General features: G+C 36.8%; 1 protein-coding gene across 6 annotated transcripts in view; it reads right to left on the bottom strand.

The window, feature by feature from the left end:
- The window catches only part of LOC139151132 (solute carrier family 28 member 3-like), a 105,032-nt gene that overhangs the window by 47,161 nt on the left and 33,814 nt on the right, over positions 1-24,057 (bottom strand). For 5 of the 6 annotated variants that reach the window (XM_070723722.1, XM_070723714.1, XM_070723689.1 and 2 more), the window contains 2 exons: positions 20,663-20,769; positions 13,531-13,799 (listed from right to left, as the gene is read on the bottom strand). In XM_070723722.1, coding sequence (XP_070579823.1) covers positions 13,531-13,799; positions 20,663-20,746 — 353 coding nt within the window. In that variant the 5' untranslated portion in view covers positions 20,747-20,769. Of the gene's footprint in view, positions 1-13,530; positions 13,800-15,905; positions 16,212-20,662; positions 20,770-24,057 lie in introns of those variants that run through there. The other variant, XM_070723732.1, reaches the window with a different exon arrangement.

The raw sequence follows: 24,057 nt of genomic DNA on the forward strand, positions 1-24,057 counted from the left end.
AACATCGATCTTTTGACGTTGCCCCTAAGGCACTCCTGAACGGCGAAAATGTTGGTGGTGTATTGCTGGCAACAAAGACAATATCTTTACTGACGTTAGGAACTTGTGTTGATTGGCTTCCGTAGAGATGAATTCGCTAGATTTTTCAGTGTATTGTGACGTGATATCGGAAACAGATTTTCAGACAAGGCTCGCTCGTCTGCCGAGTCAACGTACTTCCGCATTCATATCGTGCAAATGCGCAATTCTTGTCGCGATATTTGAGCATTAAACTTGATCGTCAGTGAAACAAAAACATGGTTCTCAATATCAAAACATTATGTATTTCATATTTTAGGGTTCTGTTTAAGTAATAGACATGAACATTCGGATTTATGATCCATGATTTCCGCGATCGGTGGCATGATTCAAGCCGTGAATACGCACTGATTTTTTTTTTTGTGATGACCCCTGACCCAAGTGTCATCGATACGTTGTGCGCGCCGTCCGAGCATCGCTTGCTAAAATTCATGGAGCTACCAAAGCTCCATGCTAAATTCAAGCGTAAAGCGAATGTATCGAAAGTCTAACATGCACAAATATCTCAAGTCTATGAGTATTTTACTTCTGAACTGGTATGAAAATGGATATCTAGTTCGTTTGAAAAACTGGTGTGATGAAGCAGGTTTCGTGCTGCTAAAGCGCGACATGTATAGTGCAGCACTGATAGCGATTGCAGGTTTGTTACCAAGGCTGCGTTCACAAAAAAACGGTTAGGGGGCTGGAGAAATTCAGGAACGGTGATTCGAAAATTTTGAGGGTAGTAGAGAGGGAACTTGAAATATTGCCCCACCTGTAGGGGGCACTTGAAAATGTTTTGGTTTCCTTTTATGTTTTACATTTTCCGATTCCAAGTTTTTGTAGGTAATTAATGAACAATGAATACCATTTTTATGTCATTCAAATGTTGTAATGTTAGTAATAATTTAACAGAATCTACAACCATTTTGTCACATTCCATGACTTTTATCTCGAAAAAAATCTAAACATTTGTGATTTGTCGTATAAAAATCAGACTTGAGCCTAGTAACAAGGCACATTGGCTCCAACCGTTGATGATTTTTGCAATATTTCTATCCAATATATCAACTACAGTTTCTTGCTGTCTCCCTACAGCATGCTCAAACACACAATGTTCAGTTTCTCGACAAAGCCAGTATACATAAATATGTATTAGGTGATAGTTTAATTAGAGTCCAGACTGACAGTCAGTTGTCAGCATTGGTGCATGGTACACATACACTGGCTGTGCTAGCAAGCTGAATACTGGACAGTTCAACATGCTGTAGAGAGTAGAACACGAACGCATTTGTATAAACTGAACATAAATATTGTCAAAATTATCAAAGATAATACCGCTACTGCCTATGGGCAACTGTCACTATCAGATACTGCCCTGTTACTGGTACAGTAGTGTCACTGTTACTGCATACGTGAGCAGTGACAGAGAGAGCTCTGACTCTGATGTACATGGTAGTTGAAGAATAGTGTGTGTCAAATGACGCTCATGACAGTGAAACATTATACCTAAACAAGATCAGGCCAGAAAGCAATACAAGGAAGAACACATGGAAAAATTTTTGAATTCTGGCATATGAGAATAATCAAATATTACAAACAAAGATGGATCACCATGCTTGATTTTCTAAATTTTCACATTCTTGTCATAAATTATACAAAAGTAAAACTTTGAACACTAAAGATGAAATGAAAAATATATGACTAAATGGAATTACAACAAAATTTGCAATTATTACACTCAAAATTTCAGAGATGAATACATTGATTTGATGCAATATTTCAGCCTTCCAGTATTGTCAATTTTGAGTAGCATCTAATTCATATATGTCTTGTACTTTTGAAAGACATTTTTGGTAGCTCACCGTGCTCAGTTTCAGACTGCACATTTGATTTTGCGAAAATCGCAATTTATCTCTAAAATCTTATTCTCCAGAACCACAACACTGATGGCAATGAAATTCCACTTTTGTCATTCTTAGTGAGAGCTCTTTCAAGTTTGTGAAAGGCAATTTGATCGGTCACATGGTTTTGCCGCCATATTGTATTTTGCATAAAACATACGATTACGATTGAAACAGACAGTAAATATGAGATGATGTTCAAAATTCTTCTTTACAAGGACTTGACTGTTTTCAAGCTGAAATTTTGCACGTAATAAAATCACTGCACGAACTGGAAACCATGTTAATCGCTTGGGCCCCGCCAACGCTGCTTGCAGCTTTAATTCTGGCTGTTTTTTTTTACCATGGGCCTCCTACATAATATACCACATACATTCTACAGCACTGATTAACAAAAAAACATGACTAAAGCATGAGTTTCTCCCTTCATAAGGGATAAGAGTGAGACTTGGCAAGCACGCCAAGCCAGTCACTGGCCAGATAAGGCCAAAAGCAAGAAGTCTGAAACAAAGCATAAAAAGAACTAAAAAGTAAAGGTAAGTCATCATTAGGTATACGGAGTAAAAAACAAGGAGTTATGTAACTTGTCACTTGCCAAGCACAAGTTACTGACTTATTTTGCCAACAAAGTCAAAGATACAAAAAGTCTGTCCATACAGATAAACTGCCTGCTTAATAACTGTCATAAAGTATAATACACAGTGTGGGCTGTTACTTTTGTAACAAAATATCTATTTTCCTTCAAACTCTTGAAAGTTCTTGGATACAAGCTCAAACTTCTCATGCAGTCATGAGTCTTTCTCTGCAGCAGTACAAAACATCAATTGGCTGTTTTCATTGTGTTCACTGTAAACTTGACCAGATATGAACTGAAAATGCTCACGTGTTTCATTATATATTGCAGTTATATGTAAATTTCAACCTTTGCCACATGTTTGCAACTTCAATGAAAATATTATGATCAACATAATGAACAATAATCACTGCCGATTAGGTCATGAAGTATACAAATATGTATTAGCTGAAATAAAAATATCAAAGTTCTTTTACTCAGTAACTGCAGTCATTGTATCACCACTTTATATAGCAAGTGTAATTACCGTTGGTCAAGTCCTTCAAGCCATATATGCCGAGCTGTGATGGCTCATTAGACATGCAAATTATAAATTAGCCGACATAAAAATGTGAAATGACTTTTGATAACCTGGTATAATCATCAATGTACATAGCATGTTTTGCCAACTTTGATCAAGTGAATCAAGTATATATCCCTAATAAGCAAAGGTTATTAAATATGTAAATTAGGAATTGGCTTGAGTAAAATGATTTTCAACAATGTTGTATCATGGTATCTGCAATATATGTAGCAAGTTTTGTCAATTTTGATCAAGTCAATTAAGATAAATATCCCTAATTATGAAAATTCATTTAATATGCAAATTAGGAATTGGCTGAAGTAAAAATGTTTTTTATTTCAATAATATTATATCACAGTATCTTTGATGTATATAGCAAGTTTCAACAACTACAATCAGTTAATTCAGATATATATCCCTAATTTGGAAAGTTTATTAAATATGCAAATTGGGTATTGGCTGAAGTAAAAATGTTTAATGACTTTCAAAAATGTTGTATCATAGTAGCTTCAATACATGTAGCAAGTTTCGTCAACTTTGGTCAAGTCAATTTAAATATATATCTCTAATTAGCAAAGTTCATTAAATATGTAAATAAGGAATTGGCTGCAGTTAAAACGCTTGATGACTTTCAAAAATGTTAAACCATAGTATCTTTAATATACACATCAAGTTGGGTCGATTTTGATTAAGTCAAATCAGACATATATCCCTAATTAGGACAGTTCATTAAATATGCAAATTAGCAACTCTCTTTCATGTCACCCCCTTAATGGTTCCCACTACTGATATACCTTGGTGTGATCAAAATTTGTAGCACATCTCATTAAATTGTGTGTAGTCGTTTTTAATGTATATCCGTTTTTTTCTAAAATCATTAATTATGCAAATGAGCAAAAAGTATGCAAGCCACACCCACCAAAAACTAATCAGTTCTTGCCATTTGCTAACTGAATCTATGTACCAGATTTGATTCTGATCTGATGAGCAGTTTTTGAGATATCGGACCAACAGACAGACAGACAGACAGACAGACAGACAGACAGACAGACAGACAGACAGACATCGCTGCGACATATGCCCACATGTGTAAACACGTGAGCAAAAAATGGCAAAGCAACAGTGTTTTTCTATAACATGGCTCATCCAAATTTGTTGATGTAATCAATATATGAAGTTACTACTGGTTATTTTGGAGGTGATATTTAAACATAGAGACTGCACCAGTACTTCCAAGGGAAGTCATGAAAAAAGTTACTACAGGTAACCTTCACCAGGGTTCACCTATATTTTCACTCAGTGCAACTAGTACCAGTACATGCATGGCAAATAGCCTTATAGCTCTGGCGTATTTAAAAATTTTGGACATACATTTTTGGGACAGTACTGTTATTGATTCAATTCTTTATCTTGGAAAGTCATTGTATGACAAATTGTATCCACACAGGCATAATAAAGATTCATGTGCATACTAACAGGCAATTGATGTGAAAACAAGTTTTTTATTTGGACTGTTCCATTTTACTTGTCGTCCCACCGTGTCCATGTTTGGTTATTTTGGGGATAATTTCTGTACAATTGATAATGTTATCTATTCATTAGAATCTGCTCCTCATACTGCTTTTCAAACTTCTTAACATGATCTTTTTTATCTGTTTGATTCTCATGGTAGAAATGATGAAGTTACCTCTTGTACAATGGACATGCATTCCTAGTTATTGATTCTCAGTGACTGGGCCTTGTAACCATTTACACCATTTAGTTTGCACATTATAGATGAACCTCTTGAAGCTGTACCCTTTGAAATGACATCACTTGCTCTCATGCCCGTGACAGTTTACCTTGTGACTATCATGATTTGTATACAGAATTTATACTTATGCGTCATTCACACCTGGTGACATCAACAGAGATTCTGATTTAAGAGGTGATGCAACAAAATGTATCATGGAAACTCGAACAAGATCTCAAAAACTTCCTCTAATTGAAAGTCTGAATCTGTCAAAAAAATGTACCTTAGGCCAGAGAAAAAAAATCTTGTTCATCGGATTTTTTGGACCAAGTTCCAGGAGCGGCGAGCAAAAAAATTTTTTTAAATTTTTTTTTAGGCTGAAGGTAAACGCGGTTCTCTGGCATTTTTGCACAGATGCAGACAAGGCAAGATAATTGTTTCCCTTTTTACCAGAAATATCTCAGACAAGAAACACTGATACTGTAACTGAATTCAATACTTAGTTATATGGACTGATTTAGTCCGAAATAAAGTGAAATAAGGAAATTTCTGGCCAAATCGACCCACTTTGTGTTGTGATTTGCCAAATTCAGATGTCACAACTACGTGTTGGCGGTCAACTAAGTCCAAACACGTCGGAAGTCTCATTCAAAATCCCGTGCCCGCGAAAACCCGACAAAGTGTAGGGCGCCACCAGCGGCAGTACTAAAAAATATTTGTAATGCGGAAGTAATAATTTGCCGCGATCAAAAAAAATTCCAAATATGCCAAAGTAGAATCAGCAATTCCGATGAACGATTTATTTTTTCTTCCTGGCCTTAAGAGGCTTCATATGTCCCAAAAACTCATTGTGTACAGGAATTTCTCTCAAAGTTCTTGTAATGTGATCAGAAATACAGTCTGAGCTTTGTAATCAATTTCCTGCAGTTCACATTCTTAATACCCATCAAATACCTGTCACAAGATAAGAAAGTAAATTGACTATGCATTCTCAGTTTTAATTTTCATCAGCACTATTTGAGTCCTCACATCACTATGTAAGTAATTAATCCATGAAACTTAATATCTTTCACTAAGTTCTCTGTGAACTGTTTTAACAGTAAGATTTATAATTAATTCAGATACAATTCAAACACTTAAAAAATTAATCCAGCGAGACTGTGTCATCAATGATGACTTGTTTCCTTTGATTTGTTGAAGACGGAGATTAATAAAATTGAATAAACTGTTACCAACCATGCTAAGTCAATGATGACAACTGAAAAATTCATATATTTTGTTTGTAGAGTGTTTAATTTGTCAGTGTGTAATGGTTTATAACGAAAACCTTGACTTGCTGGTATTTTAAAGGCAGAATGAAATATAGCTGCAAAGCAGGGATGACCGGATTTCGAGACATCTTGGTGCAAACGGGCAATAGAGAAATAATATGCAAAAAAATATGAAAGTGCTACAGTAGTAGTTGTGAAATCGTGGTCAAAGGTCATCGAGGTCATGTGACATTTTGTAAAAAAAAAATTGTATCCCATAGTTATCCCTATATACCAAAAATCAGGCCTCCAGCTCTATGGCTTGCCCAGAATTAGATATGTGCATAATTAATAAAGTACATGATTAAGGTCTGCCATCATACCAAATATGAAGGGTAGCCCTTGTGGTTACTGATTTATGGACATATATGTATATTGAGGTCAAAGGTCATCAAGGTCATGTGACATTTGTAAAAAAAAATTGTATCCCATAGTTATCCCTATTTACCAAAAATACCACTTGTGCTCACATTCAGTTTGAAATGGTCCATTCAAGAATTATTTAAACCAGAAAAACAAGAATGACAAAAGCAAATAAGGTCTGCAACTTAGGTACTGGAGGTCATCTTTAGGAACATGCATATCAACTTCTATAGCAATAGGACAAGCAGATCCTACATACATAAGCATATGTCAACCAAAAAATTAGCCAGAGAAGGCTTGACAAAAAGAAAAAGTTGGAAGAGTGGGGAAAAAATAAAGAGTGGGAAAAAAATGTACAAGGGATCTGGTAAAAAGTAATGCTACCTCATCAATCTTCTAGACCCTACGTCTTTCCTGAATATCAATGTCCCATCCCTTTGTTGATCATGTTTACATAAGGCCAGATGGGAGGAAATATATTTGTAACCTTGGGGATTTTTAATTAATGCTGTGAGTGCTATCATTCGAATGTAAACAGCATTTAAATTAATTACAGATAGTGAAATGCCTGCACTGTGGGGGTGATTACGACATCTTGAATTATCCTGGATCCAAATTCTCATCAGTTCTTGTGTGTTTTAAATGGAAATGTTGCAAAAATTGATCCGCAATGAAAATTTAAAATTACCTCAGCTTTGTTTTCTGGATTAAATTTTACTACAAATTGATACCAAATATGACAAAATTATGTTCATAACCTTCGAAACTGTCTCACAACATATCCTGGGTTGGTAGGTCATTTAAGGGCAAGCCTAATTCATGTGCCACGTGCCGCGTGCCACGAGCCAGAAATGAATAAATCAACATTTGGGCTTCAATGCCGCCTTCTAAACGCATGAACTGGGGACCAGCGAATGATTAGCGAATTCTGTGCATATGCAGAAAGGGACTCGAGAGAAATTATAGGGGGCGAGGGCCAGTATTTTTCAAAATCACACTGCACGTAAATTTGTAACATTAAAATTGATCAATCTAAATTCTGTACATTGATTTTGTACACAGACCATATGTTAAGATTGCTATATTGCAAATATCTAGGTCCTATGGTGTCTATCGAACTGTGACTATTGGGCGTAAACCTATTGACAGGTATCAATCAAAACGTTGCAAACAGGTTTATTTTGTGGGCAAGTCACCATCCTGCCAACTTGTTTCAATCAAAATGTTACCAAAACGCTGTATTTCGCACGCTTGCATTAAGTAAACCAGTCCCACCACAACACATAGGCTGCGGGCAGGCCTACCATGAACGCGATAGGCATACTCGTGTCAGGCCAGGTCAACATTGATTTTCGAAACACGATACAGTCTTGGCCAGTCTTGGAGTCATAATCACGGGCAAAGACGACTCTCTCTTTATACCTCCATGCGTACACAAATGCATTTCCAGTTAACCACTGTGATGCTAACCAGAGACAAATTCCTTCCTTGTTCTACGAATTTCGACAGGCTGGAACCACGGTCCCTCCACAAACGTACAATGTGACTGAAGGGCCCACTATCGCATAACGGTGATGAAAGCCTGTTTGATTCGATGCATTGTGCAGGATCAGGACTCTGCCTCAGCCGATATTCAGTGCAGTGGCGTTCCAACGCATAGGGCGATACTATTCGTTAAGGGGCAGATTAATCAGCACGTACGTGTTGCAATAAAAAGCCACTCCAGACATGCCGCATATCAGATCTCGGGGGAATAATGTTGTTGCAATTCAAACTGGATTAAGTAAACAAAGATATAGTGTGTATCGTTAACTTCTGAGTTATCACGGTAAATACACGGGAATGTTGATAACAACACCAAGTGGTCTTCTTACATGAATGCTTCTCTCTTCCCTTTTAGTCCATTGCACGTTATGGAATATGATTTTCAGTATCTCTGGTTTGTGAGGCCGGAAATATTTCCACTCTTTTTGTCTCGAGTAAACTATTTTGTGTTCTAAATTTTAGTATGGCTGGTAAGATTAGTGCTTTTGACGGAAAATCCATGGCGTCAAAAAAAGCCATGCTGATGGTTTGAGTATTCAACACAATATGCAGCGTTTCGTGACGCAACTCGCAACATTGCACCAAAGCGGGAAAATAGAGAAAAACTAAAATTATCAGCCAATAGTATTTCACTTTGTCTTTTCGGCATCGACTTTGAGTGTGAATTGCTTCTGACCTAGCGATCACGTGAACCGATAGCGTATCCCGTAGTAGCCAACTTTTCTACCTACACGCTGTGTTATTACCGTAACATTTGTTGTTCTGCATTACTTCAATTTACTTTCTGGTAATGAAAACAATTACTGACACCCTTTCCCAAATATCACTGTGATTCACCATCAGTTTGTCACAAAGATCGCGAAGGTTTTGCGACAAAATGCACAATTGTACCGGTCTTTACATGCCAATAAATTTGAATACAATGAGAACACGGCCGTTGGCAAACTTCTCTGGTCTGCAACAACTCGGCTCCGAGACAAAGTCGGCCTCTCTGTGTGTAGAGGTGTCGAAATTCGTCAAACTCTAAAGACTTTATTCCATTAATTTCAATCCCGAACTTTTGTAAGTTTGGCGTAACAAAGGTAGTGTTGAGATGGGTAATGTGGTGTTGCCTGAATATACTCTAGGCATGTATAAACTAACGCAATTCCTAGATTCCGTATACTCTTTTTAATTAGGCCCTCCCTCCCATCCTATAATTTCTCATGAGTCTCTGGCACATGGCACGCGGCGCGTGGCACGTGAATTAGGCTTACCTGTCATTTAGGTCACAAACTGAGAAAATTACCTAAAATATAAAAATTTGGGGGCTTCCCAACACTGAGAGCAGAAAATCTCAGGACTTTTGTACCAAATTACAAAGCTATCAGACAAGTTATTTGAGAACAAATTTTCTTGACCAAAAATGACAAAATTGTCTAAAAAATAGAAATTTGTAAAGTTCATGACAACCTCCACATATCTAACTAATGTCATCCCTGGACATCTGTACACCAAATATGAAAGCTGTCTGTCCAGGGGCTTTAAAAAGAAAATATTTTTATGATTTTTTGACCAAAAATGACAAAAATTGCCCCAAAACAGTAATTTTTCCAATTTTGTCATAATTTCAACAAATTAGAAGGGTAACACCCTTGCAAACATCCAACCCAAATTTGAGAGAAACTGGGCTGGCGGTTTCAGAGAAGAAGAATTTTTACTTAAAATGAGGAAAATAACCAAAAAATTCAGCAAAAATACAAAATTCAAGATATCTTCACGATATACATAAAACTGTATAAGGTCTACCTTAAGTACTTGCATACTAATTTTCAAAGCAATCAAACCATCGGTTCTTGAGTTATTGATTTTTGACCATTTTCACATTTTTAAGCTAATTTGCATAATTTGGGCAATGCAAACTTCATTTTGAACAAAATCCCATACATACATATATATACATACATACATACATACATACATACATATATACACACATACATAGAGACGCCACTGACTTCAGCTTATATGATAATCTCACATTGTATAACCAAATGTGAGCTAAAAATCAGACCTCTAGCTCAATTTACTTGCCCAGAATTAGATATGTGCATAATTAATAAGGTACAGGATATGGCACCATAAGGTCTCCCATCACACCAAATATGAAGGGTGTAGCACTTGTGGTTACTGAGTTATGGCCATATATGTATATCGGGGTCAGAGGTATCCAGGTCACATAATATTTTGTCAAAAAAATTGTATCTCATAGTTTTCCCTATATACCAAAAATCAGACCTCCAGCTCTATTAGCTCTATTGGTTTGCCCAGAATTAGATATGTACATAATTAATGAGGTACAGGTTGTGGTGTCATAATAACAGAGGTGGAGGTCTCAAGTTTACTGGACGGAGATTATTATGTTAACTAAGATTTCTGCTAAAATATCAAGCGACCAGGATGACATTTGACCTAGCCAATATGGCTATAGGTCTGATGTTTGCTGGACGGCCATCATGAGAGGAAAGTGTACAGCAAAAATATCAAGTAACCATGCAGGATGACCTTTGACCTGAATTTAATTTATTTGCCAGTATATTAGGGATGGACCATTAGATCTTGGAGGGGGGTGGTCAAAAACAGAAAAAAAAAATTCAGAGCAGAAAGTTAGCAAAAAAAAAATCTTCAAACTAGTTTGCAAAATAAAAAAAAATAAATAAGAAGACAAATGCGTAAAAAAAAAATTTGCAAAAATCTTTAAAATCTTGAAGTTTTTAATCTTTACAACCCTGATATGGGTTTGCGGACCGAGGTTGTACGGCGGAAGGGCCCGAGCGTGCGAGGGCCTGTACGCCGTACGACCGAGGTCCGCAAAACCCGTATCTGGGCGGTAAAGGTTTTATCATATACCTTATTGAACGGTTGTGATAAATTTCAGTATTTATCAGTAAAATTTTTTTAAAGTTATGGGCGTAAATTAAAAAAAAACATGAGCCACGCAACTTTGCGGATTAATATGTACGATGTTGTCATTTGTTCTGTTGTGGAACGCGTCGCGAGCTTGTTCTATGCGAACTCCAATGTCACTACAGAATGAGCACAGATGAGTAGTTGATCCTGCTCGTTAGAATACACTTTCTCAGCAAAACATTGAGAGGAGACTATCAAGCACTTGTTTTAAACCAATTTTGATCGGAATAAGATTCGAACTGTCTACGGTGTGCTTCAAAACTACGAGCGAAGCGCATAGAAACGGGTTCGAATCTCGCGCTGACGTGCTTTCGAATGGAATGTACGTGGATAGCAACGCGCGTAGCAACGACAACGAAAAAGTTCGAAAAAGCGCGCACATTACCTTATTTAGGCAAAGTGTGCCTGGGCGTGATACGGCTACTTATTACACACCTGTAAGGGCGCCTTTTCCCATAGGTTTACATGGGTACGTGAATCTAGGTATATGATAATAGATTTTACCGACAGGAAGCACTTTCTGTTGGTAGGGTGAATGTAGGCATTTCACCACGCAGTAGAAAGGGAAGCCAGGAAACAAAATAGTCAATTTTCAAAACTATAGGAAGCTACTGAGGAGCAAGAAGACCATGTTTCAGAGGAAGATGTGTAATCTGAAAAAAATGCTCCCAAATAACAGTGCCACCAATAACACCATTTTAATCTCTATTTTTCAAAAGCTCCAATGGCAGGAGGGGGGACACCCCCCTCCTGACCTCCCCCCGCAAAAATGCTCCCCAAGTGCCACCAAATAACACCATTTTAATCTCTATTTTTCAAAAGCTCCAACGGCAGGAGGGGGGACACCCCCTCCTGACCTCCCCCCGCAAAAATACTCCCCAAGTGCCACCAAATAACACTGTTTTTATCTCTATTTTTCAAAAGCTCAAACTGCAGGAGGGGGGACACCCCCCTCCTGACCTCCCCGTGACCACTTGCGCGGGTCGCTTGTGGTGCTTCGCACCACATCTTCACCTCCTTTATCCTCAGACAGCGACGAACTAAAAAAAATTATAAATCTGAAAATTTACTCTGAAAAAAAAAATTGCACAGCTAATCTCAATTGGAAAAAAAATTTTTTTAGAAATTTACATTAGTAAAAAAATTTTTCAAAATTTCATTGTGACCACCCCTCCCCCCCCCTCCCAAGATCTAATGGTCCATCTCTTAGTGCAACAGCCTTCCTATTTGGTGGGATGAGGCGTCACATTATGAATTAGTAAATATTTGTGGAATAAAATATTATTTATGTTGACTATAGCACGTACAGGGACGGCATGACTATTGGGGAGAGTTACTTTTCTCAGCATCATCAGAACATAACAGTCCAGTAGACAGCAAATGCAGCAAGAGTGTGATTAACTCATATCTGGGTTCATCTTTCATACTACAAGTAATGGAGGGATATTTAATTTTCTCAACATAACTGGTCAAAACTGGTCCAGAATGAAGTAAACCAAGCTAAGTATGGCTCTGAATTTGTTAGCAATTACCAGATAGAAGCTTAGGTGTTTCAATTTTTATTCTTAATTTGTAGAATTTTTGATGTTATGATTATACCCTGCCAATCCTAATTATGGTTCAGAAAAGTTGGGTTTTAACAAAATGGCATAATGGAGGGGATCCAGAGAACTTCTTTGGTGTAGGAAATGTATGTGTACTGACAACAAATGAAGCAATAGTAGGCAAATGGGTACAATTTCCAAGTCATATTTATACTATAAAGCACTGTTCTTGATTTTGGATGGAATTACATGGGCAACATCATGAGATACCATTGGCAGACACACATGGGCAACATCTTCAAAAAACATGCCAATTCATATAGTTTTAGTTATGCTTGGCTTGTACAGGAAATAGGCAATAAACAACAATTTCTGTCACTTTTGAGACGAGCAAATATTTTAAACAACAGGAGGGGTATTAACTCCCTCTGAAACCAAAACGCCAAGCTTATTTGCAATTGAAAAGTAAGCTCAAGCTTGAGAAATATCTAGGCTTATAAATGATACAACTGTTCTCCCTCCAGCAAAAGTAGCAGAAGACAAAATGTTGATGTAATATCGAGACTTTTTAAATTGTGCTCAGAAACGGCTTTGGAAAACAAATACCATTTTCTTTTTGATGTCCATTATATTCAGAGAGAAAAACAATATTTTTTCCCACAAGAATTTTTCATTGAGCCAAACGTCTGTATAAAATTGGTTAAATTCTTAATCTCTTCTGAAACTGAAGAACTCGTCAGTTTTTGTAATTTTGTAAATAATACTTTAAAGTATAGAACAATAGCCTTAAACATTTAGTTGATTGGTCATTGCCTTGATGGATATTCCTATATATGTACATCTTACTTTTATTTCTGTTCCTTAGTTGGATAAGATTATTTTCTAAAATACTTATATTTTTGTCATGCCTAAGTATATTTAATCCCCACTTTTATTTGCACTAGTGGCTTTGAAATACAATAAACTGAACTTGAAGAAAACACAACTTACCTCTTGATGACAGTCTGATATTTGTTAATCAGCTGTATTACAGGCACCAAACATGCTCCTGTTTTATCTCGGATGATAGTGTACAACAAATACATCAGAGTCAGCCCAGTGAACACAAACAAAGTCATAGCATCATAGAAGCTGCGATAACAGGCATAGATCAAAAATGCAGAATAGGATAAACCTAATATGGAATTGATGCTGTACCAAAGTTGAACCTGGTGTCGCTGTATACTCATCTTGACAAGTTCTATGGTTGTAATTATGCACTGTGAAGACATATGACATCAAAGTACACAGATTTAAACAGAAGATGAAAAAACAGGTGAGAAGAAATGTTTACTACAACAAATGTGGACAATTATCTCGTTCAAAATAAAAGTAGGAATTCCATTTAGGGGGCATGGATATAAAGCATGCGCAATAGCAATTAATTGTACGTGTTTCACTTCAACTCCCCCCAGGCCCCCAACAAAAGTTTGGAAGTGCGAAAATCCAAGTCTCATCCTGTATGAGCACTTATACAATCTGTAAAAATACATCACTATGAAATTGCAACAAATTGTAACAAATTGCAGTAACACACCAAATTAACTCTCCTTTTTTGACAGAGTTTCTGCCAACTCGACGATGACGCAACATCAGAATGAAATGAATTGAAACAGTGTATCTAATTGATTGTTATGTTATTTTACATGTGCATTGAACCACATGTACCGGTATGTCAAGAGAATGGTGGTGTAGGGCTGGTACGTGGCCCCCCGCACTGCACTGGCCTGGTACAAGCCATTGACAATATAGCAGAAACAGCTTTGGAAAACAAATGTGTAGTGAGAAATTGCAATATAAAATCAGTAGTGCGATTTTTGCGAATGGTAATCGAAATACAGCAAAACCCCTCCCCCCCCCCCCCCCCCAACACAGAAATTGTTTTACTGTATGCGTGTTTTAATTATCCATGGCCCCTTATGTCATTATTGTTATCTGTTGCATTTTATGAATGGATGGTCAAAGGTAAATTTCGTCAAAGTTATGTCAAAGTTAAATCATATGGCTGCATATACCTGTGCTGTATGTTGCTCCTCATCTTTGTCACAATTGAATTTCATAAACTTCAAGTCACAAAGTAATCTTATAAAAAGCATCTTTGGATGGTCCCTGCTTTCCTGGTGACCATCATAACGTGCCATTACATTGTCAACCATGGTCGATGATGTTTTGACCATCAGTGACAATGACTGCTGACCGTCATCCAAACTGACAATGTTTTGACAATCATCAACTGACATTTACTCATTGTCACAACATGGTCTTCACATGGTCAAGAAAAAAATAACGACAATGAAACATGGTCATATTATGGTCATCACATTGACAATGATTTGATGATGACTGACTGGTCATATGGTCACAGTCAAAACATGGTCATTAGATGGTCAAGGAAAAGATTGTGACTATGAAACACAGTCATATCATCATCACCTCGTTGTAAATTATTTGACCATGTTTGATGGTCACAATCTTTCCCTAAACCGTCATGATGTGTGCAACTGATCTGATGCACATGTCATTTTATGTGGTTCTACAGACTGTAGGAACTCTCACAACAGCTGCACGGATGCCAATGCAGGGAGGGAGACCTGTCAGCACCACTATCATTATGTATTCAGAAAAATGATTTTGCCAAAGTCGATAGATTTCTCATTCATCACAGCAGGATTACAGACAAACACATGACTTCACTCACAAGATTACAAAAAGTTAGTAAATTTTCCAAATGAACAATGGAATTTTCATTTATTTTTCCACGACTGACAATCCAAAGTTTAAACTTACAAGAACAGGCAGATTTTCACTTGTGGTTTGCTTTTAAAAGCATCAGTTTTTCAAGTATATATACCGTAGTTTGGCGATCACCTCACCTTTAAGTTACTGATGCCCACAGACAAGACATGAGGCAAGTCCCTAACCTGAGAGTTGAGTTTTGAGCTTACGTACACAAGATTTGAGTCTCTGTAATAATCAGTCAAACTCTTAATATCGTCGATGATCTTGTTTTGTAAATCGTGGTTGGATCATACAGCTGAATTTTTACGAAAACAAAACAAATTGTCAAAACAGGAACATTTTTTCTGTGTATATAAAAGGGAGAATTAGTGCTGTTACGGACGCAATGTACGTCCGTTCACCTCTTTCAAAACAGCAACAATGACGGGTCGTAGACTTATATAATGTTACTGCAAATTTGTACCGTAAAAATTTCAATAGAACACTGAACAGGACCTTTTACTGTTGAAACGTACACAAATGTCAATGCTTTCAATGTTTAGTATAAGCACAGTCCCTGAAGCTAAAGCATAGCCTACGGTACATACAGACAGTCTGTGTCACTTGATCATCGATGCCACCAACAATATCTCGCCTTCAGAAGACGTGGATTGAGGTTACAATTTTTGTCCATGTTTTATGCGCCAGAGCTATATATATTGCACTCCATCCTGAGCTGATCAGCCGAATAAAAATCCAACACGCAATGTCAAAGCGTGAGCCGAATCCGGCTGGTAGCAGCTGACATGTTTAGTCAGAGGTCACGGTTTACCAAGTTAAGGTCGCGCATTGATATTGAATCTTCGTGCTGAAAGAACTGTACACTCTTTTGACCATTTCGAATCATTAGTATAACCATTTTCATAATGTAATATAATAAATAAATTGCTATTTTGAGTTTGAATTGTACGGGATTAGGGCCGATAGAGAGTCACACTCCAACGTTTAAAAACGGGACTACGTTATCAATCGCGTAATGATTTATTGATCTCACTTCCGTGAAGGTCATGAGGCTTGAACGGCGCGAAGTAAGATTTCTGTACCGTTGACTTGGTATTCGTGATCAGGACTTCTCTGGCAGAAATTTTGGCGATCTTTGTATGGAATCACTAGCCGAAATACATCATAGTTTCGCACAAATGTATATAGAGTACCAGGGACAGACGGAGTTCAAAATTTGTGAACGCGAAAAGCAGGTAAAGATGCCGACTATATTTTCCCAGTAACTTGTACCGGTATGCTTACGTGCAGCACGGAGTGACCTGCAGCCAGGAACTGTCTATAGCGTCTGCGAGCCGTTCACAAATGCAGGTAAGTTGATATAACCATAGACCTTCGTTATACAAACCACAGTCCCTCTATCCAGAGGGACTGTGTACAAACGTACAACTGCACATTGCCATTAAATTACATGTACTAAGTTTCGTTGAGTAATGATTCGTACGGAATTCACTTTCAATTCACAACAATGCTGGAAAATAGTGTATGGAAAATAATTGCGAGAGTTTTACAGATCGTTTGTCCGTTTTAAATATTATTAATATATGATTATAAATGTTTATGCAGTTGGTGTCTGTGAGTTAGTTTTTCAAGTAACTATTGTCTCATTTTCAACTAATAATGTTTATTGATTTCAATTATCAAATTGCAGTCAAACAGTAAGTAAAGACTCACACTATTTCCTGAACCATTCGTATTTTTCAGAATTCGTTGCTGGTACTGTGAAGGGATGAGAAATTCAGAGAATCGCTGCCTTTGACAGTAATGTTAATTTCACATGAACCTTCTCAAGTCAAAGTTTAATGAAGACATATTTATGTGGCATGAAAAAACATTGGCATATAAAATAAATCATACCCTAAATTGAACTTAACGTTTTGTTTCTGTTTTATTTTTTACTACTGTTTCTTATGAAGCTAGTATTCAGAATTATATATCTGTGCTGATTTACAGTCTGCCTCAATATTTGTCAGGTGCATCTGTAATTATGTTTTTAGCCATGTTTACACAGATGATTTCACAACTCAGTGTACATATCTGAACTTTCAAAATGTTGAAAGTGTGGTACAAATGCACAAATTTTTCTGTCACTACAGCGTGCTGTATCTTTGGTGTAAGCATCACTAATCTACATATAATAATAATGTTCTTTGGTACATTGTTTCATGATGCTTCAGCTCTCTGAGTATTCTGCCAATACAAAGTTTTCGATTTCTCAACCCTAATATTAAGAGTTGGTCGAGTAGTCTACATGACAGAAATTAGATAAGGTATAAACATCTCTTTTAGGCTTTTTTCAGGCATGTGTCTTTTGGCTGTTATGCAATCTTTTCTCAAAATTCAACTTTTTAAATATGTATCAAAATGTATTCACAAAATTCTCTGTTTATAAATTTTGGTCTTTTTTCACGTCCTCTTGATTAAAACGAAGATTTATTGCATTTTGTCAGGTTTGTTGAGTATGTTTTGTCAAAAAAGAGTTGAGGGACAAATTTTAAAAAGTGCGTTTGTCTTAGTTATATGTGAAAGTATACACCTACAGACTTTGTCAGTTTAAACGCTAAAGTTTGAACCGTCACTCACCACAGATAATCGGAATTGTGTAGACGTCAAAGTGTCTTTGTTTTTCTATACCATTTTTTGAAGTCAAGTGATCAGTGTACCAAAAAAGCAGCTTTCAGGTGACACTTAGGTGAAATTCACATTTTATTGCCAAAATCTAAGTCCGAAAATAGGTCTTTGCATGAGGGAACCCACAGGCTGCCTTAATTATCACTTTATCCCTGTATAATTGTTGGGGTCATTATATGATCTTTGATATGTGTTTTATCAATGTTGACTATAATTGCAGTCAATGCAATGTTACACATAATTAAATTGACTGAAATGAATTATTTATATTCAGTTTCTGTAGCTGTATAATGTTGACATTTATGCAGACGCCTTCAATGACCATGTTTTGACCATCACCCTGTTCTGACAATCACTGACCAGGTTTTGGCAATCAACAATATCCAAACAAGACCACTGGTCGGTGACCATGTTCTGACCATCATAGACAATGTTCTTACCACCAATTTGACCAGTGTCCTGACCATCAGTGACCATGTTCTGACCATCATTGACCATGTTCTGACAATCGTTACCTATGTTCTGGCCACCATTGACCATGTTCTGGCCATCATTGACCATGTTCTGACCATCATTACCCATTGCTCTGGCCATCATTGACCCTGTTCTGACCACCATCATTGGCTCCTCTGGTGACCATGTTCTGACCATCATTGACCATGTTTTGTCAATCATTGACCATGTTCTGGCCATCATTGACCATGTTCTGACCATCATTACCCATTGCTCTGGCCGTCATTGACCCTGTTCTGACCACCATCATTGGCTCCTCTGGTGACCATGTTCTGACCATCATTGACCATGTTTTGTCAATCATTGACCATGTTCTGGACATGTTCTGATTACTGTTGCAATGCAGCTTTATTCACAATGACCATGGTCTGTCCATGTTCATTGTGAACTTTAATTGGCAATGTTTTGACCATGATACGACAACGATTTCTTTTGACCATATTCTGACTGTGATGTGACTATCATAATGCTGACCACCACTGACCATGTTCTGACAATGGTGTCAATTTAACAACGTGTTCATTTCATGGTCGATCATGGTCAACTTGATAGTCAAAACATGGTCGAACATGGTCAATGACCATGGTTTGACAATGGTCAAACCATAGTCGACCATGTTCTGACCGTCATCCTTAAAGCAGGGGTCCTTACACAATCAAGAGTATTGGGTCATCATTACTGCTAAATCCCGAGTCCGGTTGTGACTTCTGTTAATCTGCATCATTAATGTTGATCCCCTTCTAGTTATTATTACTCTTAATCCTTAATCTATCATTACTATTAATTCCCTCCAATGATTATGATTATCATTACTGATAATCCCTAATCCAGTCATCATTTTTGTGAAATCCCCATTCTTGTGATCATTACTGTTAATCCTTAGTCCAGTGATCATTACTGTTAAACATTAATCTTGACATCATTAATGTGAATGCTCTTCTGATTATCATTACACTTAATCGCTAATCTTGTCTTATTCATTCTTAATCTCATCATTATTACTGTTAATCCTTAGTTCGGTGATCAGTATTGTTAATCCTCCTTAACAATTGCCCTTTATCAACTTCTTGTCAACCTCTAATCTGGTCATCATTCTTGCCAATCCATAATCTTATGATCATTGCTATTAATCCTTTGTCTGGTGATAGTATTACTATTATTGTTAATCTCTAATTTGCACAGTTTAACTGTTAATACTTAGCTTATTTGTCATTAATGTGAATCCTCAAGTTCTCATTATCATTACCGATAATCCCTGATCTGCTAATCATTACAGTTATTCCACTTATGCATGTTTATCATTTTATTTAATCCCATTTAGATCATCATAACTATTAATTGATAATCTAAATTGTTATAATCAGTGTAAATCCCTAATTTGCTTGTCATTACTTTTTTATCTTCATGAGGTCTTCCCCTTATGGTTATCATTATTTACAAAATCCCCTTGGTCATCCAAGTGTTAATCCAAAATATAGTCATCATTAATCTTTTATCTCATTTTCATTCCCGTTAATCTCTAATCTGGTTACTATTATATTAACCCTAGTTTGGTCATCATTACTATTAATCCCTAATCTGGTTATCATTACTGTTAATCCCTAATCTTAAATTTAGTATGGAGTATTTTGATGAATTTTAGTCATGCCAACAACTGTACAGATCATATTTGTAAAAAATGTTTTAACAACGATAGATTAATTGCATCAAAAGGTAGTAAAAGCATCCCTGACTGGGGTAGAATGTATGAAGATTTAAACAAAACCTTATAATCTTCTTTCTGAAAAAGTATAAATGTGACAATGCTGTTAAATCACTATTAATATTAAGTACTCTTAAGTTGTCCATAAATAATTAAAATTTCAAGTTTAATACATTATTTTACAAAATGCTTAAAAAGGTCGTACAGGCCTCAAAAGTGAAAGACAAACTTTTGCTCAAACTGTCCTCAAAGACATTCTCTTTCAAAATCAACAATAAAAATCAGGGGTCACGTGCAAAATTTGGTACAAGGGAGACAAATTACCAAAGATTTTCCAAGAAAAGAAAACTTTTCTTATGCCAAGAGCTTCAAAATGAACTCCTACAAGTGGTAAAAGTCAGAGAGTCTGAATATGTGTCCCCAAGGTGCATTTTTCCTTAATAGAAAAGCTATACTTACTCCAGTAATTGTTCTGTGACTTTTACCATCTTCAGTAAGTTCTCTTTTATGAACAGTTGAGTCATCATTGGCCATTTCCAACATTGTTGTCTATTTATTCATAAAATCTAAAAATATAATTAATAGCACTTGTACTGTAAGTAAAAATTGTCAGTTGAAGTAAAAATTCACTAAAACTTGCTCTCTTCAACTTCACTGGAAGTCTGCTTACTATTTAGCAAAATTGTTTTCATGCAGAATTCCTGGTTTTGAGTTTCTTGGCTACATGTAATTATAGTGATTAGATAAAAAGGTTTGTTACCATCTTAGTTTTCTGCATGGCAGGTGATTCTCAAAAGCTGCTGAAGGCTTGTCTCAAATTGTCTTTAAAAGTTTTGAGCTTTAATACAGTTCTGTAATTTATTCCTCAAAATGACATTGTCAAATGTACAGCGTTAAACCAGCACAATTCGAATTGCTAATAAGGTATGCTGAACTGCTTGTACTGTGAGACAGTCTGACAAAAAAGTTAGATGCAGAGATTGCAATGTAGGCTCTTTGCTTGTTCTTTTGTGGTTCTAACTATCTGACAGAGTGGTGGCTGTGTGGCTCCATCTGACAGAGTGGTGGCTGTGGTTCTATCCATCTGACAGAGTACTGGCTTTATCACTAACAAGTAACATCAGGCAAAGAACAAACATTGTAAACATTACTGTCTCTGCATCTGACTGCATGTAATCAGATTGACAGTGAGATCTGCCATTATTATATTTAACACCTGACCATATATCCAGAAGTCTGAAAATGAATTAATTCAAGCTACTTTGAATGAAATATTACAGAAAGATTTGCCAAACAGAAAAGGACATCTGTGTCCGTGCAAACTGAACTGCTATGCCAAATACTTCAAGGTATAATTAAATTAGTCGGAATTGGGTTCTATCAAGCTCACCGAAATACCCGCCTGACAGTGGAACATGCTTTGAGCTCGTAACAGATACTACAAGGATACGACAATATTCATTTGAAAGGTGTCACCAGGGCCTTGGGGAAGGGTATAAGCTCCACAGACACGAGTTTCTGTAGCATCACAACCCCGTGCACGTGGTACTATCACAGTGTACCATGGACCCTCGTAGCAAAAGTATGTTGGATGCATGATGCAGTCACCTGTGGTCTATTCTGCTCTCCACTTTACTTAAATCACTTTATTGCATACAACACACTTCGGAAAGTGCCGTATAGCAAGAACAAAACTAAACATTGCATAAAACATTGTTGTCTATGTCTTTACCTGCAGCTGCTGGGGGAACGTAGTGTTTGTAATATATTTCATGAGAGACAGCGTATCATCTGAAGTAATAATGTACAAAAACTTATCTCTTTCATTTAAACTATCAAATATAGGATAATACAACTTCATTATCACTATATATTTTTGACACTTCATTAAATAGTGAAATTCATCCTCGACGGAAGACAATACAAAACTTACAAAATCTGGATTCAGGTGGAATTCTTGGTTTTGACCTTCTGCCCCGGACTCAATTTGTAAACAGTGATCAGAAATACAAAGGTTTGTGACCAATTTTCTACAGCTTAACTTCTTGATATCCAGTAAGTAATTTTCTAAACCAAACTAATAGTTTTAAATTCTCTGTACATTCTGAGCTTATTGTTTCCCTTCCCAATACATATTATGATTCAGGGGGGGGATTCAAAAATTTTGGTGTAGTAGAGTGAGGACTTGAAAATATTTTGGTAGCCTTTTATGTTTTAAATTTTCCAATTCCAAGTTCTTGTAGGTTATTCAATGAAAAATGAATACCATTTTAATGTCATCCAAGTGTTGTTAGTAATTAACAAAATCTTAAACGATTTCACATTTCATTACTTTTATCTCAAAAAAATCTAAACATGTGTGATTTGTCGTAAAAAACAAACTTGAGCCAAGTAACAGGGCAGAAGCTGCAACTGTTAATGATTTCTGCAATATTTCTATGCAATATAACAACTACAGTTTCTTGCTATCTCCCTACAGCATGCTCAAACTTACAATATTTAGTTTGTTGACGAAGCCTGTGTATATAAATGTGTATTAGGTGATGATTATTATGATTTAATTGGAGTCCAGACCGACAGTCAGTTGTCAGTGATACAAATGCATGGTACACATACACAGGCTGATTAGCAAGCTGAATACTCGACAGTTCAAGGCATGCTGTAGGGAGAACAAGAACGCAGTTGTTTTTACATAGAACAGTAGTCGGTGAGCAGTTTGCTGCCTGAAGTGTTTGTGAAGATATCTACTAACTTCTCAGGTTGGCATTTGGTCAGAATGTCGTCGAACAAAGAGAAAAGACCACGACCAGGCTCGACAGGGTCTGTCAGACAACAGTGAGCTGAACATGGCGACTGGAGCGGACTCTGACGTAATGGTTTTGTTGCGTCAGTTGAAGGATGGCCAACAAGGTATTCGTAGCTCTATCGATAGCAAGATTGACAAATTGAAAAATGATCTGTGTAGCATGATTGATTTGAAGATAAAAAGCCTTAGAGATGACTTTTTGCTTGATATTGGAAGAATTGATGCTAAACTCATTGAGCTTGAACAAAAATTGAACACTCTACCGGTCCCGGGTAATGACCGAGCTGTCAACCCTGTCGACGTGGCTGAAGTCAGTGTTATCGCTGCAGGCTTGAAGGAAGAAAGAGGAGAGAACGTAAATGATAAAGTCAAAGCGCTGTTAAATGCACTGGGTGAAGATATCTGTACAAAGGTAAAGGTTGTAGAATCCGTTCGACTACGAAGTCGTCGGATAGGATCGCCAGGTCTTGTCAAATTTGCACTGGAAAATGTTGACCAAAAGAAACTCGTACTTCAGGCGAAACAACGCCTTAAAGATAATGCGCTGTATAAAAAAGTCTATCTTCGTTCTAGCAAGACCCATATTGAACGGTTGGTCGAGTTAAACATGAAAACAATACTTAGTGAGCTGCCAAATGGGAAAGAGTATAGAATTACGGCTAGCGGAAGGATTGTCAGAAAGGTAACACATCAAGACGAAGGCAATGCAGAAGATAGATCGGAATAGGACACATCGCTCAATGGACTGAGAATCGCTCATCACAACGTCGGCGGGTGGACAAAGTGGAACAGTGACTTCAGAAGTGAAATTTTATTTAGTATAAACGCGGACATTATCTCAATAAATGAGACACATTTGTCTGGAAATGATTGTATACAGTTAAATGGTTATCGCTGGATAGGATTTAATAGATCACTTGTGCATCATAATGTACGGAGAAGTTTTGGTGGAGTTGGATGTGAAATATTCTTTGTATAATGATTACGCTGTTTCAGTTATTGATAATCCTTTGATGGTATTCTTGGTGTTCGTTTTACGAACAAAGTG

Source organism: Ptychodera flava, chromosome 2, assembly GCF_041260155.1.
Source record: "Ptychodera flava strain L36383 chromosome 2, AS_Pfla_20210202, whole genome shotgun sequence".
NCBI lineage: Eukaryota > Metazoa > Hemichordata > Enteropneusta > Ptychoderidae > Ptychodera > Ptychodera flava.